This window comes from Mustela erminea, chromosome 5 (genome assembly GCF_009829155.1).
Source record: "Mustela erminea isolate mMusErm1 chromosome 5, mMusErm1.Pri, whole genome shotgun sequence".
Taxonomy (NCBI): Eukaryota; Metazoa; Chordata; class Mammalia; order Carnivora; family Mustelidae; genus Mustela; species Mustela erminea.
The window spans coordinates 36,395,556-36,417,343 of record NC_045618.1 but is presented as its reverse complement, the minus strand read 5'-3'; the positions used below and the strand labels follow the sequence as shown (position 1 = coordinate 36,417,343).

Genomic DNA, 21,788 nt, shown 5'->3' with positions numbered 1-21,788 from the left:
TTTTTTTACTTCCCTATTCCAAGTCGGTATCACTAGCTGCTTAGGCACATATAATTCATCTGCAATTCTTCCCTATTTCTTTCATCCTCATATGTCTTAGCTGACAAATGATGTAAACTCTATCTTTGAAATCTCTCTCCCACACATACTCATCCTATATGTTCTTACTACAATCACTCCAATGTATATAGATTTTAACTTGTCCCAGTAACCCACATTATCTTACAAACTTCTACGGGAAAGTCATAAAGGGAAGTTCTAATCTCATCGTTACAGTATTCACTATCTTCCAAATCTCTTTCCTGTTGCCCAGTCATTGCCTCTCCCGATGCCCACAAGGCCTCGTGATTATGGCACAAGCTTCAAAGCACTTACTTATAATGATCTAGTTCAAAACTACTTTTTCTACCTACTCATTTTGTAAACATACTCTATACCCCACTATAATGACATTTCCCATGCACAATAGCCCATATATTCCTACTCGCTTAATAATGCCCATAATTTTCCTTTCAATCTAAATGCTTTTCTTGCCATCAACTGACCTAATTTTCAAAACCTACATCAATGTTACCCCATCCATAAAGATTATGTGGAGTCCTCCAAATAGGGGTAATGTCTCTCTTCTTTGAGAACCCATTGCACTTTGCTTGTCCTCTTTGAATTAGTACTTATTTAATTGTGCCTTGGTTTATCATGATTTTTATACTTATCAGTATCTCATCAAGTACAGGCTTCTTTCAGGGCGAGGTCTTTATCTTATTCACTACTGTCCTACAGCACTTGGGTCAGTGCCTGGTGTGCGGAAGACCCTCCTCAACAGAGTTAAATAGAATTCTGGAAAATATCAGATGCAGAGTATTACAAGTCTGTGTGCTTAGAAATGTATCTGATACAGGTATGTTTATGAAAAATGTTACCTGTTTATTTAGAACTTCTATTTTAGAAATACTAATACCTAAGGTATTTCTTTGAATTAAAGACAAAATCTGATTCTAAAGCTCAGCATACAAATACCCTCATTTTCCCAATAAAATCTGAGTTTGAACACTTTCACAGAAGATAACCTTATCGTGGAAGCCATATCCTGTTTTGCATTTCTTTTTCTTTGAGTTGAATATCTGAGGAAGGCGTAGTTGAAAAATGAAAACAATTCAATTAAATATGGTCCCAAAGAAACACAAATCACTTAATATTAATTTTATAATAGAAATGTCTGCATTCAAGCAAAGACTATGAAAAGAGATTTTTAAGACAGCATAATTCAGGTATAATTTTTACAGGACTATGAATTGAGAACTTGGGGGTGAAAATCACCACTTACAAAGAGTATTCAGGAACGGCATCCTTGAAGGCAGGAAGCTCCCGCACATACTCATTATAAAACCATTTCACTTTGAAATGCAAATTCATATAATCGGTGCTCTTGCATAACCGCTGCTTCTCATGTTCTGTAATAGATAAAATCGAACATTTAATGAAGTTTGGTTTGCCAACAATGCTGCTGTATTCCAATCTACTGTTAATAGTAGTATTTTAAAAAGGAAGAGAATCATATATTTGAGGTAAAAGCAAAGGGAACTGTCAAAGACAGACTTGAAATTTTACAAAATCCAAAAGTACCATAGATGCCATGTAGAATAGATCAACTAGTAATGAGTAGTAACTTGAATGTTCTAATGTGCCTTCATGAAAAAGGTGAGAATTCTGATGTCTAGAGTGGTAACACACCAAAAATTTTCTGTTTGTTTGCAAGCTTTCATATTTTGACTACTTTACGCTTATTGTAAACAAAATTCCAGAAAGAATTAAAACTCTAAGCATGGATAAAACATGAATCAAACTAAGATTATTTTGTACCCTGTGGCTTTTTTTGACATTTCTTTAGCAGGATTTCCTAATATGTGACATTTTCTTCTCTCTAGCTTAGAAAGTGTAGCTTAAAACCGTTTTTTTTGTTTGTTTGTTTTTTGTTTTGTTTTAATCTAATCTGGATATATAGTACTGGGAAACAGAGACAAGTAATAATACTACTGAACATGTTTATCTCTGCTCCTCGCCTACCCCCAATATTAATATCTTTGCCAATTCCAGCCATAAGTATAGACATAAGCAAACCCCAAATATCCCAGACTAGACTATATTGACATTTAAGTGTCCTCTAAGAAGTTCTGGTTGAGGTCTATGGATCTTTTTTTAAGCCAAGGGCTTTGATTTATGGTAGAAACATCATTTACTTTATATTCCAGACTGAAAATACCAATTGAAGCAATTGAATTGTTACAAACAAATTGAGGACATCCTTGCTTTCCAAAACCTCACTATAGAGGGACTTCAATCCCAATGATAAACACAAGAGGGAACACAGCCCCAAATCAAACATTTTCAAAATATCTAAACAATGATTAACTTAAGACAACTTGTAGAAAAGAGAGAAACACACATATATACACAGAAACAAGAATAAATAATACTTGTAGACTAAACTCAGGAACAAAATTATAAGCGAGGTGATATTTTGCTTCAACTCCCTCCAAATTTATTCCCTTCATTCTTTCTTTTAACGTGAGTTCTCTCCTATCCCTCTCCTCACATGAATAGTATCCCTCCACATCTTAAGGGTAAGACATTTATTTGATATACTCGTAGGTAAGGATTTAATTCAATACTACCTTGAAACCTAGACAGGAGAAGACCCTTGCCCTAAGACCCATACACCAAAAGGGCTCTACTCATCACAAATAGAAACTCAAAAATTAAATAGATTGTGGATTCCTCTGTCACTTGGGATCTCACACTTGGTGTGGGCAGAGTAAGCCAGAACCCAAAACATCTGCTCTTGTGACTAACACCACCTGTTCTTATAATTAATACCTTGTAAACCCCACAGAAACACCTTTGGACCATCTTTTGTTTTATATCCTGCAAAAAAAAAAGGTGACTGACTATGTCCAGTTTACAGACTGCCATTGCTGATGACAGAAATAGATACTGCTTTGGAGTACAGGGAGGAATTCAAGCTATGGATGCATTTAAGTAAGAGAAAGGGTGAACTAACTCACCAGATTGTAATAGGTCATTTCATAACAAAATATTATTTTAAAGTTTTAATAAGCACCCATTTTCATTGGTTTCAATTTATGCATTGGAGGGCACTCATGAATCAATGCAACAGGCAAAACAGGTGCACTTGCTGGCTGGGGAATATTTTGAATACTAAATGATTCATATTACTCTCAAAGTTATGTGTAGTTCTAGATGTAATATACATGAAGCCTCAAATTCTTTGCCAACCAGTTATCTACTGAATTCCAGACTTATCAATAGTTTTATTTTTGAAATTTAGATTTATGAGTTCTAATGCAATGATTTTTGTTTATTCAAATGATTTACCTAAAAATGTATATTAGATGATAATTGCATTTTGTCCTCATCTTAATAAATATTTTTAAATATCTTAGAAGAAAGTAACTTTCTGCCAACCATATGTGAGCCATATTGGAAAACACACATGGAAATAATTTTAAAATTTTGTATTTATAGTTTAAATTACATCTGTATTCAAATCATGTGAATTTTGAATACATTTTTTTAATCCTTTAACTATTAAGAATGTGCATAAACTGTAAGTGGACCTCAGAAAAGAAAAAAAAAAAAGGCTGAAAAGAAATAGAAAAGAGTTCAATGGCAAGGTATATTTAAATTTTTTAAGTCAGGAAAAAATTAAAGATGGCAGACATCATGTGACCTGATTTTGCAAGTGTTAGGGTGAGTCTGATGTAATGTGCTACCTGTTCCAAGAGTGTTTGTACATTAACAGAAACCTGGAGGTAAGGGTAACCCAGTTCCAGCTAATACCAAAAATGTTTATTGAGCATTTATCTTGCACTGTTATGTGGGAGGCACTGCAGATATAAAGATTGAGTATGCAGAGCTCAGGGAGGTTGACATAAAACAGTACATTTAATACAACATGGCTAGTGTCATGATTTGCACAGGAGGATGCTGTTTCTTGGAGGAAATGAATTTAGCCCAAATTTTGTGTGTTAGATGAACAAGACAGAAATTATTTGTGAGCAGTGGTTCACTGCACAAAGATGAATTTTAGTCAAAGGACACATATTATATAAAATAAGACTTTTTACTTTAAGAAATACTATTTAAAATATGTGTCGCATTCATGACAATGTAAAACTATGTCTCCAGTGAAGACTCTGGGTTTTTCAACAGAATACACATTCTTCTCCAGTGCACATGGAACTTCCTCCAGAATAAATCACATACTAGGTCACAAATCAATTCTCGACCAAAACCCAAAGACTGGGATTATTCCCTACATATATTCAGACCACAATGCTTTGAAACTTGAACTCAATCACAAGAGGAAATTTGGAAGGAACTCAAACACATGGAGTTTGTTAAAGAGCATCCTACTAATGAATGAATGGGTTAATCAGGAAATTAAAGAATTTAAAAAATTCACGGAAACTAATGAAAATGAAAACACAACTGTTCAAAATCTTTGGAACACAGCAAAGTCAGTCCTGAAGGAAATAAATTGCAATACAAGCCTCTCTCAAAAAACGAAAAAAATCTCAAATACACAAGCTAACCTTACCCGTAAAGGAGCTGGAGAAAGAACAGCAAATAAAGCCTAAATCCAGCAGAAGAGAAACAATAAACATCAGAGCAGAAATCAATGAAATAGAAACCAAAAGAACAGTAGAACAAATCAATGAAACTAAGAGCCGGTTCTTTGAAAGAATTAATAAGATTGATTAACCCCCTGGCCAGACTTATCAAAAAGAAAAGAGAAAGGACCCTTGGGGCACCTGGGTGATTCCATAATTAAGCACCTGCCTTTGGCTCAGTTTATGATCCCAGGGTCCTGGAATCAAGCCCCACATTGGGCTCCCTGCTCAGCAGTAAGTCTGCTTCTCCCTTTCCCATTTCCCCCTGCTTGTGTTCCCTCTCTCACTGTGTCTCTCTCTGTCAATAAATAAATAAAATCATAAAAAGGAGAGAGAGAGAGAGAGAGAGAAGGGATCCAAATTAATAAAATCATGAATGAAAGAAAAGAGATCATGACCAGCACCAAGGAAATAAAAACAATTTTAAGAGTATATTATAACAACAATATGCCAAAAAATAAGGCAATCTAGAAGGAATGAATGCATTCCTAGAAACTTATAAACTACCAAAACTGAAACAGGAAGAAATAGTAAATCTGAATAGACCCATAACCAGCAAGGAAAGTGAAGCAATTATCAAAAACCTGCCAAAAAACAAGAGCTCAGTGCCAGATGGCTTCCCAGGGAGATTCTACCAAACATTTGAAGAAGAAATAATACCTATTCTAATGAAACTGTTTCAAAAAATAGAAATGGGAAGAAAACTTCCAAACTCTTTCTATGAGGCCAGCATTACCTTGATCCCAAAATGAGACAGAGAACCCAGCAAAAAGGAGAATTACAGACCAATATCCTTGGTGAACATGGATGTCAAAATACTCACCAAGATACCAGCCAATAGGATCCAACAGTACATTAAAAGAATGATTCATCATGATCAAGTGGGATTTATTCCTGGGATACAAGAGTGGTTTGACATTACAAATCAAACATGAGAGGGGAAATTAATAAAAGAAAAGAACAAGATCCATATGATCCTCTCAATTGATGCAGAAAAAGCATATGACAAAATACAGCATCAGTTCTTGATTAAAACTCTCCAAAGAGTAGGGGTAGAGAGAACATACCTCAATATCATAAAAGCCATATATTAAAAGCCTACAGTGAATATCAATCTCAATGGGGAAAATCTAAGAGCTTTCCCCTAAGGCCAGGAACATGACAGGGATGTCCACTCTCACTGCTCAACATAGTACTATACTAGAAGTCCTAGCCTCAGCAATCAGACAATGAAAAGAAATAAATGGCATTCAAATTAGCAAAGAAGAAATCAAACTCTCATCCTTCACAGATGATATGATGCTTTCTGCATTTCTATATACTAACAAGGAGACAGAAGAAAGAGAAATTAAGGAATTGATCCCATTTATAATTGCACCAAAAAACACAAGATACCTAGGAATAAACCTAACCAAAGGTGTAAAGGATCTGTACTCTAAAAACTACAGAGCACTTATGAACAAAAACTGAGGAAGACACAAAGAGATGGAATAACATTCAATGCTCATGGATGGAAGAATAAATATTTTTAAAATGTTTATGCTACCGAGAGCAATCTACACATTCAATGCAATCCCTATCAAAATGCCATCAACATTTTTCAAAGAGCTGTAACAAATAATTCTAAAATTCATATGGAATCACAAAAGACCCCAAATAGCCAGAGGGATGTTGAAAAAGAAAGCCATTGCACGTGGTATCACAATGCCTGACTTCAAACTATATTAAAAAGCTATGATCATCAAGACAGCATGGTACGAACATACAAGCGGACACACAGATTAATGAATAGGATAGAGATCCTAGAAATGGACCCTCAACTCTAGCTCAACTCATCTTTCACAAAGCAGGAATGAATACCCAATGGAAAAAAAGCAGTCTCTCCAATTAATGGTGCTGGGAAAATTGGATAGCCACATGCAGAAGACTGAAACTCAACCATTCTCTTACATCACACACAAAGATAAACTCAAAATAGATGAAAGACCTAAATGTGAGAATCCATCAAAATCCCAGAGGAGAACATAGGCAGCAGACTCTTTGACCTCAGCTGCAATAACTTCTTTCAAGACATGTTTCCAAAGTCAAGGGAAACAAAAGCAAAAATGAACTACTGGGGGGGGCGCCTGGGTGGTTCAGTGGGTTAAGGCCTCTGCCTTCGGCTCAGGTCATGGTCTCAGGGTCCTGGGATCAAGCCCTGCATCGGGCTCTCTGCTCAGCGGGGAGCCTCCTTCCTCCTCTCTGTCTCTGCCTGCCTCTCTGCCTCCTTGTGATCTCTCTTTCTGTCAAATAAATGAATAAAATCTTAAAAAAAAAATGAACTACTGGAACTCCATCAAGATACAAAGCTTCTGCGCAAAGGAAAGAGTCAACAAATCTAAGAAAGCAACCTACAGAATGAGAGATGATATTTGCTAATGACATAATAGACAAAAGGCTAGTATCCAAGATCTATAAAGAACTTATCAAACTCCACACCCAAACATAAATAATCCAGTCAAGAAATGGGCAGAAGACATGAACAGACATTTCTCCAAAGAAGACATACAGATGGCCAACAGACACATGAAAAAAGGCTCAACATCACTCAGCATCAGGGAAATACAAATCAAAACCACAATGAGATACCATCTTACACCAGTCAGAACAGCAAAAATTAACACAGCAGGAAACAACAAATGCTGGCAAGGATGTGGAGAAAGAGGAACCCTCTTACACTGTTGGTGGGAATCCAAGCTTGTATAGCCACTCTGGAAAACAATATGGAAGTTCCTCAAGATGTTAAAAATAGAGATATTCTATGACTCAGCAATTGTACTATTAGGTATTTACCACAAAGATACAGATATAGTGAAATGAAGGAGCACCTGCACCCCAATGTTCATGGCAGCAATGTCCACAATAGCCAAACTGTGGAAGGAGCTGGAATGTCCTTTGACAGTTGAATGGCTAAAAAGATGTGTTTTGTGTGTGTGTGTGTGTGTGTGTGTGTGTATAAGTGGAATATTAGCCATCCAAAATGATGAATACTTACCAATTACATCAACATGGATGGAACTGGAGGGTACTATGATAAACAAAATAAGTCAATCGGAAAAAGACAATTATCACATGGTTTCACTCATATGTGGAATATAAGAAACAGTGTAGAAAATCCTAAGGGAAGAGAATCAAACTGAATGGGAAGAAATGGGCAAACTGAATGGGAAGAAATCAGAGATGGAGACCAACCATGACTCTTAATTATCTAAAACAAACCCAGGGCTACTGGATGTGACTTGGGGGGAGGGATAACTGCATGATGTGTATTAAGGACTGCATGGGATGTGATGAGCTCTGGGAGTTATACGCAACTGGTGAGTTGTTGAACACTATATCTGAAACTAATGATGTACTAAGTGTTGGCTAATTGAATTAAAAAAAAAAAGACTTTTATCTTTTTTTTCTTTCCCTCTACTCCTGTTTTCACATGTTTTGGTAGTGAGTTTGAGTGAACCTTAAGTTTATGTTGTACCATGAAGGGAAAAAGTTTACCAATCTTTGCTCCTTACATTGAAGTCATCTCTCTACTTCAGAAAGCAGGTAAAAGCCAGCTGTGGGCAGTGTCCCAGTCAGTGTTTCAGGTAAACCTTTCATTTTATTTGCAAAATCCATGTGCACGTCACTTCCCCGTGATTACAAAAGTGTTTCCTCCCAAGTTAGATACTCTGCTCAGACACACGGATCATCTTAAACTCATTCTCTATGACTCTGCAAGCTTCCTGCATGCCTACACCCCCTCATTCCTGGTGTTCCCACAGTGCAGAAAAGAATCACCTCTATGTCTAATTTTCTGTAGCCACACAGTAGCCAGACTCCTTCTCTTCCTTCTTCCCCAACGCCCAAGTCTTTCCATTGTGGATCAGTATGGGAGAGGAGACAGGAAAGATGCCCATTATCCTTTGGCAAAATGAAATCTGGTATTGCTCTAATCCAGAGACCTCTGATTCTAGTTCCTAAGAATATTCCTGATAGGAAAGCTCAAACTATCAGGGTTTTACCAGCTTCTTTGCAGAAAATAAACTTAGAAGATTACTATTAGTTTCATTGTGATAGAATTGCTTTCACACCCATATGAATGTGTTTCCATCCCCTGAAGTTACATATTTCTCATGCACTATCAACTGATATTTACTGCTATGTGTGGACAAAAACAGGAGACCAGTCCCATCTGTTTTCATATTCTGCCAATTCAACAAGAATAATTGACATCTTTACATGCATTATGCACTTCAGCTGATACAGGAAGAGGTTTCCGGTTTATTGAGTTGGTTGGTGATGTAGGTTTGATCTTGAGGAAAATCCAAACAAAAGGCTATGCAACTATATAATAAAGCCCATCTGTGATGTTTGTTTTTAAGTTACAAATATTAATTATAATCTAAACATTTTTTAGCAGTAATTTGTAATGATCATAAACCTCACTATTTGTGGTGGATTTAGCTAATTGGTTACCAAGCCATGCCCTTTTCATCCCAGGCACACAACCAGGTGCCACATGTCCCAACCTTTATTGCAATAGCCTCACCTTATGACTAAATTTTGTGCTAAAGCAATGTATGTCATTTCCAGTCTAGCCCTAAAATACCTACTGTGAAATAATTCTCCTTTCTTTCATTTGCTGCTCAGATGCAGAAGATCCAGTCAAGGATTTTAAGGCTCTAGGGGAATCATGGAGCCACTAGAGGGTAGAAGTCTGGGTTCCTGAGCCAATTCTCAGGAGAAAATTGCCCAATCAGAAAGACCTGCTTTGATTTATGCAAGTAAGAAATAAAAAACTGATACTTTGTGAAATTGAGCTAAGCTACATGGATTATATTCAGTAGCATCACTAAAAGGTTTTCAAAGATTGAGACCCACTTGCTAATTAACCTCCAAACTACTCTGCTTTCTAAATTCCTGTTTCATTCATATATATGTATGTGTATATATATATATATACACATATGGAACTATGTCATATATATATATATATATGGAACTATGTCAGCAAAACTACCTCTCGCATACCCCACTATGAGTTGACCCACCATGACACAGCAAATCATATAATCATACTTGTAAAGTTTATGTTAAGAAAATGATAAATAGGTTCTGAGAGAGGAAAAATCATAGAAGTAAAATACATAGACTTTGTGGATAGACTAATACCACTTTTTATTTTTCTGTCAGCTTTACTTCATACTTGTGGGCTCTCAGCTATATTTTGAATAGTTATTATTACCACTTAAATGATTCTATAAAAAGTGAACTGTTATTGTTCCAAAATCTATGCCTGTTTTTCTTGTGTATTTATATATTCCTCCCATAATGTGTAATTATATATGAGACATTTCAAATAAACTACGATTACATCTTAACTACCACCTACCAAATATCAATGTTAAGAGATTATATCAAATTCAAAACCTATTCTTCAAATTATCTTTAATTCTACTCAAATTATCCTCGACTTAGTGGTAGACCACATTGACAAAGGTGCATTTATCTCATACAATATAAATGACTCTTAGAATTTATTTAGCCATCCGTCCTCCTACATTTTTAATTTTGGCAACAAAGATTTAACCAGCTCATTACATTTACAAAGTAAACATTTAATTAGTTTTCCAAACTGCAGTGCAATAATTTTGTACAAAATTTAATCTTTGAATTACAATGATAAATATGAATATTTTACTACCAGTATAAAAATGCTTTGCTAAAACTGTACAAAGAAAAAGCTTGGCAGAGTGCCTGGGCAGCTCAGTCAGTGAAGCATCCGACTCTTGATCTCAGAGTCATGAGTTCAAGCCCCACACTGGGCTCCATACTGGGCTCCACACTGGGCCCCACACTGGGCATGGAGCCTACTTTAAAAAAAAAAAAAAAAAAACTTGGAAATTTGGAAGTATATGACTCTTCTCCTTTAGATGGTATTTACTAGCCCTTACTTGAAAAGAATGTATTTTTTTTCTGAAAGTTATTGTTTATGCATGAGATTTTATGTATAAGACAGAAATGTACAATTTGTATTAGTTTATAGGATGGGGCAGTATATGCTCAACCTATTCTCATGCCAAAAGCAAATGTGCTGCCATCAACCATCACAGTGTTATTTTCTAGTTCTTAATTTGAGACAAAATTTTATTGAATAAAAGCTGTGTTGTCCTGTAGTTGGTAGTGTGCATTTTTTTAGAACTATCCTAAACATCTCTCTGAATGTGTGACACTCTGCTTTAAGAGGGGATGATATCAGGGGCGCTTAGTCATTAAGCATCTGCCTTTGGCTCAGGTTAGGATCCAAGGGTCCTGGCGTTGAGCCCTGAATCAGGTTCCTTGCTCAGTGAGCAGCCTACTTCTCCCTCTCCCTCTGCCTGCTGCTTCCCCTCCTTATGCTTGCTTTCTCTGTGTCAAATAAACAAATAAAATCTTTAAAAACAAAAAAGAGGTGATGATATGGAAGCTATGGAAGTAATTTCAAATAATAAACCAGTGTTAGGGGCCCAATGACATGATGTTTTGTGATATACTGTGCTCAGAAATCTAACACCACATCATCAGAACCTTTGGTTCTAAAAATAAATATGTATCAAACTTCTATGTATCATAGATATATATAAACATCAAAGATCAGGACACCTGGGTGGCTCAGTTGGTTAAGCAGCTGCCTTCAGCTCAGGTCATGATCCCAGCATGCTGAGATCGAGTCCCACATCAGGCTCCTTGCTCGGCAGGGAGCCTGCTTCTCCCTCTGTCTCTTCCTGCCATTCTGTCTACCTGTGCTTGCTTTCTCTCCCTCTCTCTCTCTGATAAATAAATAAAATCTTTTTAAAAAAAATCAAAGATCACCATAAGTTCACATTAATAACGAATGGATAAGGATAATGTCCTCCTTTTTATTCATGAGAATGCCAAGCCATGTAATTAGAAATTTAAAAAAAGAAAAAGAAAATACAAGTTATAGTTTTCTACTTTAAAGCAGCTCTATAAAGGTCTTTTAGTATCAGCGCATCTTTGGGTTAAGAAATCATCTAAAATTCTGGCTACCAAAATAAGCTATGGTATTATGAAGCTATAAAGCTTGGACTAATAAAATAAAAATGAAAAAAATATATATAACATGTTAGCAAAAAAGTAATTTGGACCAATGTGAAGCTTCCAGGGAGGAAAATCAGCTAACAAGAGAAGAGAGATTATGCACAACAGTAAATTCTTGTAATCGACTTTCTTAGATTCAATGACTATATCGGAACAAATATAAATTTTTGCAGGGTAAGAGAAAATACTGGTTTTTTTCATGACACATTTCTGATAACCCAGCCTTAGAAAACACTAGGAAAACAAAAAGCCAATAAAACTAGTAAAATGTTGCCTTACTCCATGAACTGCAATCAATACTAGGAGCAATCTTACCGTTGGGAGCAGAAGCTAACAGTCCTATCCATAAACGCAACCAATCTCTTGGCAGAATCCCAGAATGAATCTAGGCCCTCTGGGTTCATTAAACCAGGAATGATGTAGACTCAGACATACTTCATAAACACACTCTTTGCCACATCTGGTTAGAGTTTAGACATAGATCAACCCACGTACCTAGAATAGGACACGTTCTTTCTAGTGGGACCCAAACCTCCTGAACTTGTATCAATGTCATCCAAATTTGAAATTCCTCTATTTCAGGATAAAACATTCATTCACAAATGAGCTGTGCAATTCGATCACCTTCTTTTACTTTAAAATTTCTTTGCCAAATTTAAATAGCACAACCTCAACACTTCCTCTATAGTCTCCATCCATGACACCAATTTCTACATCTGTGAAGTGTTTTGTAACCAACTCAGAATGTGGAGCTACTTTTCCATAACACCTAGAAGGATGAACATACCATTTCATGACCTTGGAAAATCAGGAAGCAGTATGAAGGCAAGACCACATAATCTGATGGTAGTGAACTAGAGATGGGTAGTTGTAAGAAAAAAAAAAAAATGGAATGAGATGAGAAAAAGTATTCAAAATCAGAGATGGCCAAAAGGCTGGAACATAATGATAAAATTTTGGGGACCCCAAAAAGCTATTGGAGTTGAAAAGTCGTGGAGCAAGGGCATAAAAAAAGGAACAAAAACAAGCTTTATTTATATCATATTTTTACCTAGTCCCAGCAAGAAATTTAGTATAGAGTGTTTCCATGAGAGTTAGAGCTGAGATCTGAAATGTAGTTTTCATTTATTTATGCAACATGTATTTATTAATTATCTACGATGAAGCAGCTACTATTCCACATACTGAGAGTATAGCAATGAAAACAGTGTTTCTGCCATCTTGAAATTTATAATATAGTGAGGAAAGACAGACAATAAAAAATATTCCATATAATTTGAAGTATCATGGTCTGTAAAAAAATAATGCAAGGCAAGGGAGCACATGAGCTGAGAGTGCCTCTTTCAATAAGGTGCTCAGGGAAGACAGCTAATGAGGTGACATGCCAACAGACCTGAATGAAGTCAGAGAGCAAACCAGGAATCTATCTCCTGGAAGAACATTTCAGGCAGAAACACGCAACAAAGAGTGTGGTTGGCAGGTTCAAAGAGAGGCAAGGAAGCTAGTGTGACTACAACAGAGTGACTGAGTGAGAATGGTGAGAGCTGATTTCAGAGAAAAACCAAGGCCAACTCACATAGGTTCTTATACTTGACGATAAGGACCTCTTCTCTGAATATTCTTTTATACTGATTGTTTCAACCATGTAAATGTATGGTTTAAAATATACAACTAGAGATAGTAAAGAGCAGAATAGAAAATTTAGGAAAACAAATCAGTACTTTGAAGAATAATTTAACAAAATCTTCCAGAATTCAGGGATAATTCTTCAAGCAGAAAATTAGGGAATGAATGATTGACATGGAAATCTAGACCACTTCTAATACTGGAGACCCAACATAATAGAAAAAAGTCAAACAAATGGAACAGAATAATAAAAGTCACAGTTAAAGAAAACTATCTTGCAGTGGGAAAGGGAGAAAGGAAAGCGAGTACAAAGTTAAAGAATTTTCCACTAGTGAAAAGATACTCACATCTAGAGATTAGTGAATAGTGAATAGACACCTTTGCCAAAATGTAAGAAGGACAAAATAAATTTGAAAAAACCTTACAGGCTTCTAAACAGAAAACAAACATATACAATTAAACAGGCTGTCTCTTCCATTCAGTAGAAGCTATGTGATAACAAACAACATCTATAGAGTCATGAGAAGAAAACCTGTTAGGACTAAATATTCAATCTTATTTCTGACAGGGAGGCAAAGCACATACAACTAAACTGTCTGGTTCCATTAATAAACATACATAGATGTGGAGGGACTGGTTCCTTCTTTCCCAACAACATGAGGATAAATACATTTTATCATGAATCATTATCTTCCGTTATAGAAATAAATCTCTTTATTGAATGCAAGGAGTTCCTATTTAAAGCCTCTCTCTCAGGTTAGACTTATACCAGATTCAGAAGTCTAATTAAATAGGAATTACAATTTTTATTAAAGGATGAAAAAGCTACCACCTCTCTTTGCCAAGGAACATGTAGAATGGACAGATCCAAAAGGTTATTGTGGTTATCTCTGGATGATTCTCTTCCTGTAAATACTTGTTTGTATTCTTTTTTTGTATTTTAATAAGAACAATTTTCATGTTTATTTTAGAAATAAAGATACATGTTCATTGAAAAAAATTCAAACAATATAGGGAAGTTCACAGAAGATATAAAGAGTAGCGGAAATACCATGATTCACAGATTTGCCATTTAACCATGATTGAATACCCTTCCAGATAATGCTCTATGAATTATGTAGCTATAAATATATATTTTTAAATATATATTTATACATTATACATACATAAGTATAAATACATAAAATATAATAGATCTACATAAATACACATAAACACACATACAATTTGTGTAAATACTTTGTTATATAACCCATGCCTTTCACTCAACATTTTCCATGCCAATAAAACTAGACTTGCATCATCATTTAAAATTATTTCTAAGAAACTATGCTTTGTCTATTCTTGGGCATGCACTTTACATATAACTGCTATTATTTTTTAGATCTATCTGACTTTTGGGTCTAAGCTCTTACCATTATGTCAAGGGTGGTTTTGTACACACACACACACCCAATGAGTTTCAGATGGACTGTAAATCTAAAATTTTAAGGTAAAGCAATAAGCTTTTAGAAGAAAACATGGGAGATTATTTTTCACAATTTTAGGTAGAAAAGATGTTAATAAGACAAAAATAGCACTAGCAAGAAAGGAAGTTATCAATAAATTGTGGTTACAATTGAGAATTTCTATCTATCTAAAGACATTAAAAGAGTTAAAAAGGGGGCAGCTGGGTGGCTCAGTGGGTTAAGGCCTCTGCCTTTGGCTCAGGTCATGATCCCAGAGTCCTGGGATCAAGCCCCACATCAGGCTCTCTGCTCAGCAGGGAGCCTGCTTCCTCCTTTCTCTGCCTGCCTCTGCCTGCTTGTGATTTCCGTCTGTCAAATAAATAAACAAAATATTTAAAAAAAAAAAAAGTAAAAAAGCCACAGACTGAGAGGATATATTTGCAATCCAAATACCTAACAAAAGGCTAAAACCTACAATACATTAAAAAAAATTAAGTATTAAGAAAATATCAGACAACTTAGTGAAAACATGGGACAAAATACTGAAAACTTAGTTCATAAAAAATATCCAAATGGCCAATAAGCCTATAAAAAGATGATTCACTTTATTACTTCTCAGGAAAGTAGAAATTAAACCACAATTTTAATTAACTACCATTATAGACCTACTAAAATGTTTGGAAAGAAAAAGACAATACCAAGTTGGTAAAGATGTGGAATAATTAGAATTTTTATGCACTAATTAATATAATTAGTAGTTAGCATAATCACTTTGGAAAACTATTTTGCAATATCTAATAAACTGAACATACGCATACCTATGACCTAGTAAGTTTACTCCTTGGGTAGATCCATGACAGATATGCGCTGAAAGAAACATTCACAGTAGCACAATTATTAATAGCCTAAAATAAGAAGCTATACAAATATATCTTAAAAGTAAAATACATAAATCATTGCATATTTGTTCATTGGAATAGAATAACAATAATGACCTATAATTGGATGAAATGATATGCATCATTTTATGTGTAAAATCTCCCCCCAAAATAATGCTTAATGCACAAAACAGAATGTGCCCTATGATTTGACCTAATGAAGTTTCAGAGCATGAAAACCTATTATATGGTGTTAGAAGTTGACGTAGTGAGTAACTGTATTCAAAGAATTAGGTTTTGACTAGAAAAGAAACGATAAGGCTTCTTTGGTTCTTGTAACAAGTAAATTCGGTGTGTGAAAATTTATCTAGCAGAACACCTATATTTTGTGTATTTTATGTATCTTATAGTTCAATAAAATGTTTACTTAATAAAAATACACTCCACCCTTTAGGCAATGGTCAGTAATTCAAAGTACTTCATGTAGTTGAAGCTTTATGAACATAGAGTTTGCATGATGTCAACTGCACTGTCTAGACAGTCAAACTGGACAGTGTGAAAGATATAAATGCCTTGGCATAGTTCCCCTATTTAGAACTTAACATCAACAGAATTACCACCTGAAAGTTAAAAATTCTAATATAGAGTGCTCGCATGACCCAGCATAATGGACACTCAGGACTCCAGGATGGCGTCCTCTGGAATGGACAAGGAGAAGCTTATGGCGTCAAACTAAGAAAGCTGCCAAGTTGGATGGTGATGTGGGATTTCACCCCTGAAGGCATGGCTGGAGCATTTCAAAGAGGTACTACTGGTATTACAAGTTTCAGTGTGGAGGAAGGGGATGTCCTGGGATTTGTATGGTGCTTGGATTTTTAAGTGCTTTTCAACTACTTTCACTGTGGTTTTTTTTTGGGGGGGGGGGGCAATGAGGGAGGAATGGGCAGAGGGAGAGAGAGAGAATCCAGGCTCCATGCTTAGCACTTAGCTCAAAGCAGAGATGGGACTCCATCTCCAGATTGCAAGATCATGACCTGAGCCAAAACCAAGAGTCTGAGGCTTAACCAACTGAGCTGCTCAGGTACCCCTCAACTACTGTCACAGTTACAAGGAACTCAAACAGGAGCTTCTATGCAAGTACCACTGAGGAGGGCCCAGTGTGGAGGCACATTCTGCATTCTTGACCATGACCTTTGCCTGGCACCCTTGAATCCTTTCAAATCATCCAATAAAGGATGACCAATAAGGGGAAAAAAATACTGGTAAAGTATTTTGTATCTTTAATTTTTTTTTGTAGAAAGGTATATTCTGTATCTTTTAATTACATTTTAAACACTACTTTTATGATTACTCTTCCACCTGTATTCATTTATCTAACTTTGTCATTGTGTCATCCAACAAATTTTACTCCTTAGGTGAAAGTTCGGGTAAATAGAATTAATGTATCTAGGGAAATAATAAAGCACAGGCTTTTCTTCTTTCTTCTTTTTCCTTCTATTTATCCATACTACATTGTAATTTAATTCAATTCAGCAAGTACTACTGATTCAAGTACTACTGATTCTTATGTGATAACTACTGTTCTACATGCTGTGTGGATACAAAGGAAGCCTTGAGCAGAGTCCCCACATTTAAACAAAAGGGTGTAGAATGACTACTCTGTCCTTTGGGTTGAATGGATACATTACAGGACAGACTACCGAGAGCAAGGGAGCCGGAAGACATGGATGTCAGTCTTGCCTGTATCAATTATTGGCTTTGTCAGTTTGGGCAAGCCATTTTGCCCCTAAAAGTCTCAGTTCCCTTTTACATAAAACAGGACCATAACTATAGCTTCCTTTCAGTTTTTGGAGTTTTATGTTTCCTTGCTTGTTTTTTACGGGAAAGGGGAAAGAGGAAATCCAGTTATATAACATTATATAAATGCCAAAATTGAAATACACTTTATAAATGGCAGTACTAGTTGTAAAAACCACCTCCATGTGAGAAAGGTATTACATTAACTTGGTTAAAAGAGATCAAAAGCATGAACTAGATATAATGGTGGCAGGAAATGACATTGTTTAGTCCATTCTTTATCTCCATTATTCAGAAATAATGAAATTTATAATATATTACTTTGATATAATACAAAAATTACAGAAAAAGTTTATAAATAGTACAATAAACTCTCATATATTTTTTACTCAGACCCAACAGTGATTAATACTTTGCCAAATTTGCATTGTCTCTATTTCTCATTTATATCATATATTGCATATATTTCATATATGCACACATACATATACAAACATATATAATTTTATGAAATATGCTCAGAATATATCCATTAATTTCAATTTTTGTGAAAGTTTTTTCAACAATGTATAATGAATTTTGTCATATTCTGTTTTAGCATCTGTGGAGATTATCTTATGCTTTTACTTCCTATGCCTATTAATATGTTATATGATATTAATAGGTTTCCCAATATTAAACTAGGCCTTTGTTTTGGTCTACTCCGGCTTTTAGAACAAAATATCATAGATTAGGTGGCTGATGAACAACAAACATTTCTCACAGTTCTAGAGGCTAGAAACCCAAGATTAAGGCACCAACATGGTGATGTTCTGATGGAGTTTGCAGTTTGCAAACTGCTGATTTTTTGTATTCTTGAAGTTTTGAAGGAGGAGGTGGGTATCCTAAATGTTGTCGTTATTGTTGTTGTGTTTATAAGGGTAATGATCACATTCACTAGGACTCCACCCTCATGACCTAATTATCACACCAAAGCCCCACCTCCAAATGCCATCACACTGGGCATGAGGTTTAAACATATGAAATTTGAGGGACACAAACATTCAGACCATAGCATCTTTCATCTTTGGACTGAATTCCATCTGACCATGATGAACTATTTTTGCAATATGACTTTGGATTTTGTTTACTAGTATTTAATGTTTTTGCATCAATATATCGAATCCGATTCACTATTCCAGGAAATTATCAATTTCATTAAGTTTTTCAAATTTCTTTGTGTATAATTTTGTACAATAGTCTTTTCTAAATTTTTAAAATCTCTTTATACAGAAATTTTCAGTGGCTATTTTTCACTTATAATTTCTTATTTTATATATTTGTGCTTTTTTAGCTAAAAGCTATTCTAATTTAATTTTTCAAAAACTAGGATTTTTATTTATTATCTTTTTATTCTCTACCTCATATATTCCTATTTTTATCTTCATTATCTTCCTCCTTATTAATTCTTTTGGTTTACTTTGTTACTTTTCCTTCTAAATTTTCAAGTTGAGAATACAACTCTTGTTTTCAATTTTGTGTTTTTATTGCTCTAAGTGGTTAGAACAAGGTATTTTCTTATGATCCATGCTGAAAATATAGCCTATAAATCCATATAGTGTTTTTTATCATTATTTTTTTCTAAATTCTGTAATTTGAGTTTTTATTTCTTCTTTCATCCAAGGATAGAGAATTTTTGTTTAATTTTCAGTTAGGACCTTTCTTTGTTATTAATTTCTAGTTCACTGCATTTTGATCAGAGTATTTTATCATATTTCTACCATATGAACTTTCTAATTGCTTTTTTGTGATCTGTGATCACATATATATCAGTTGTATATTTTTCTCTGTCAGAATATATAATATTGGTGTATTGATTTTCCCCTTGGTGTTACTTTGCTCATCTTAGTTTCAGTCTTAGCTCTACAATTAAATCAATTAAGTAAGTACTCCCCATAAATTCTTTAGTTGGAGTTTCTCCTATCATCTCTTGAGGGATAAAGCTCTTTTACTAACAGATTACTCAGAAAGGGCTCCTGGATATAAAATCCTTGGTTTTATAGTTTTTTCCCTTGAGATTCTTCAACATACTGCCTTATTAATGTTGCCATACTTATATATTTCTAGAGACATCAGATTTTTTTTTCCTTTCATTTATTCTTTGTGCATAGACACCCTCTGGATATTTTCTTTATTCTTAAAATAATTTTACCAGGAGCTGTTTCAGAGTTGACCACTGCAGGTTGATTTTTCTAGTTATCAAGTAGGCCTTGTCAATACATATCCGGAAGTCTTTTTTTGTTTCCATAAAGTTTTTTTTTTTAATTAAAGTTTTAAATGTAAGTTCTATTTCTTTGTTTTATTGTCTCTTTTTCAGGGATGTCAATTATACATATTAGAGGTTATTGCTTGCTAGTACTATATCGTAATGACCTCTTACTCATCTGGGGAATCATACTAATGGCTCCTTGTATTTTCTCATTAACTCTTACCATAAACAAGCTATAATGCTAAGAACCCTCTTTTGATCATGTCAACAATGTGTACAACAGTGTTTGAAAGAGTAGGAGTTCAAACAACTTTGAATAAATGAATCAGAATTCATCATTCAAGGACCAAAGGATATGTAAATCACAACAGAGACTGAATTATCTTCTGATGTAATCTTGGTGACAGAATATATGGGATAATTCAAAGATGAATGGAGTCATAAAATAGTAGAATTCCTTTGAAATGTGAGAATTTACCTTATTATCTTTATTATCTCATTAATTGTCTCCTTTTGGTTCATGTATTGCTTCTTTCAAGTTGAAGTACTTCACAAACAAATCACAAAAGCAGATAACAACAGCATCAATGCATATTGAAATTACATGATACTGAATGCTGCCACCAGAATATATTATCAATTTAATACACAGAAAACTTCTGTATGGCAAGTCAGCTTCCATTATTCTTGGAGCCAGACAATAAATGAAAATTTTGTAAAGCATGTTATTGCAGATGTTCCAAAATAAGAGAAAATCAATGTGTGAATACCTCTGAAATTATTTATTTATAAAAAGAGCTCTATTTGTGAATCCTTAATATCTTTTCATCACTCAGGAAAATAGTCAATAAAGTTGTATTACTCTTAGCGACACATTGATTTACTTTTATTTTATACTGAAAAATCCAACAAGTTTATCTGAAGCAGTACTAACTTTATAATATGTTTATGTTTGCTATTGAGAACCTAAGCTAATCAAATCAAATTTTGATTAAAAGGCCATGTCCATTCCATAGTGATGAATACAGCCCTATAGAGTTTTCAAAACTATGTTTTACTCATATACAATGAGTTTTCATCCTTTAGAAGGAAAAAAAAAAACCATGAAATCCAAATAAATATCTCAACCTGATGCTTTATCTACCAGAAGTTAATTAGTAAATACATTAATCATAATATTTATTTTTGAGAATGGAAAAATTATTAATACTAAAATATCAATTTAAAAATAATTGGAAAACACTTGTAAGGCAGTTGATAGCTCAGAGAGTTTCTGTGGTACAGAAAGATCTCTTTCAAATAGCTAAAAAAAATAATAATAATAGCTCAGAAGAATGGGCAAAGGTCACGGATGGAAAAGGAAATACAAATGACTATATGGAAAACTATGATCAATTTTATTCATCATTAGACAAGGACAATCCAATTTCAAGACTGATTGATAAAGATTAAGGATATTTCTCATACTGGTGTTGACAAGAGATGGTGTTTACAAGCACTATTAAATACCATTAACAGGAACCTTTAACAATATAAAGTTATTGAAAATTACTATCAACATTGGACTTACATCCCTTAGCCCACCGCTTCTTTCCCCCTCACTATCACTCCTGCCATCATTTTTCATGATCTTAATAATGATTTAGATAAACTATTGAGTGCCCTGAGCTCCACTTCTCTACTGGGCTTGTCCTCCCTATACCACAGCCATCCCTTTCCATGGTCTTCCCCTAGGTCATGTCATTACCAACAAGGACATTCCCTCCAAAATCTCAACTTCAAGCACTTTTCTCTTACAAAAGCATCCTACTCTGACTACTACCTCATCTTGCTCCATCTTAAATCCATTGAGCTCCACATTTCCTCTACAGATGACCTCCTTCATAACTTTACTTTCTCCTTATCTAATTGAGAATTGATGGTTCATGATTATAATTTCTCTTTTACACACATTCTCAACTACTTGCCTCTCCTTGTCTTT

At 34.7% G+C, this 21,788-nt stretch overlaps 1 protein-coding gene across 1 annotated transcript in view; it reads right to left on the bottom strand.

The window, feature by feature from the left end:
- UNC13C (unc-13 homolog C) overlaps nt 1–21,788 on the bottom strand; it is a 612,072-nt gene that overhangs the window by 132,072 nt on the left and 458,212 nt on the right. Inside the window, 1 exon segment of the mRNA XM_032342611.1 lies at nt 1,325–1,451. Within this exon segment, the coding sequence (XP_032198502.1) occupies nt 1,325–1,451 (127 nt within the window).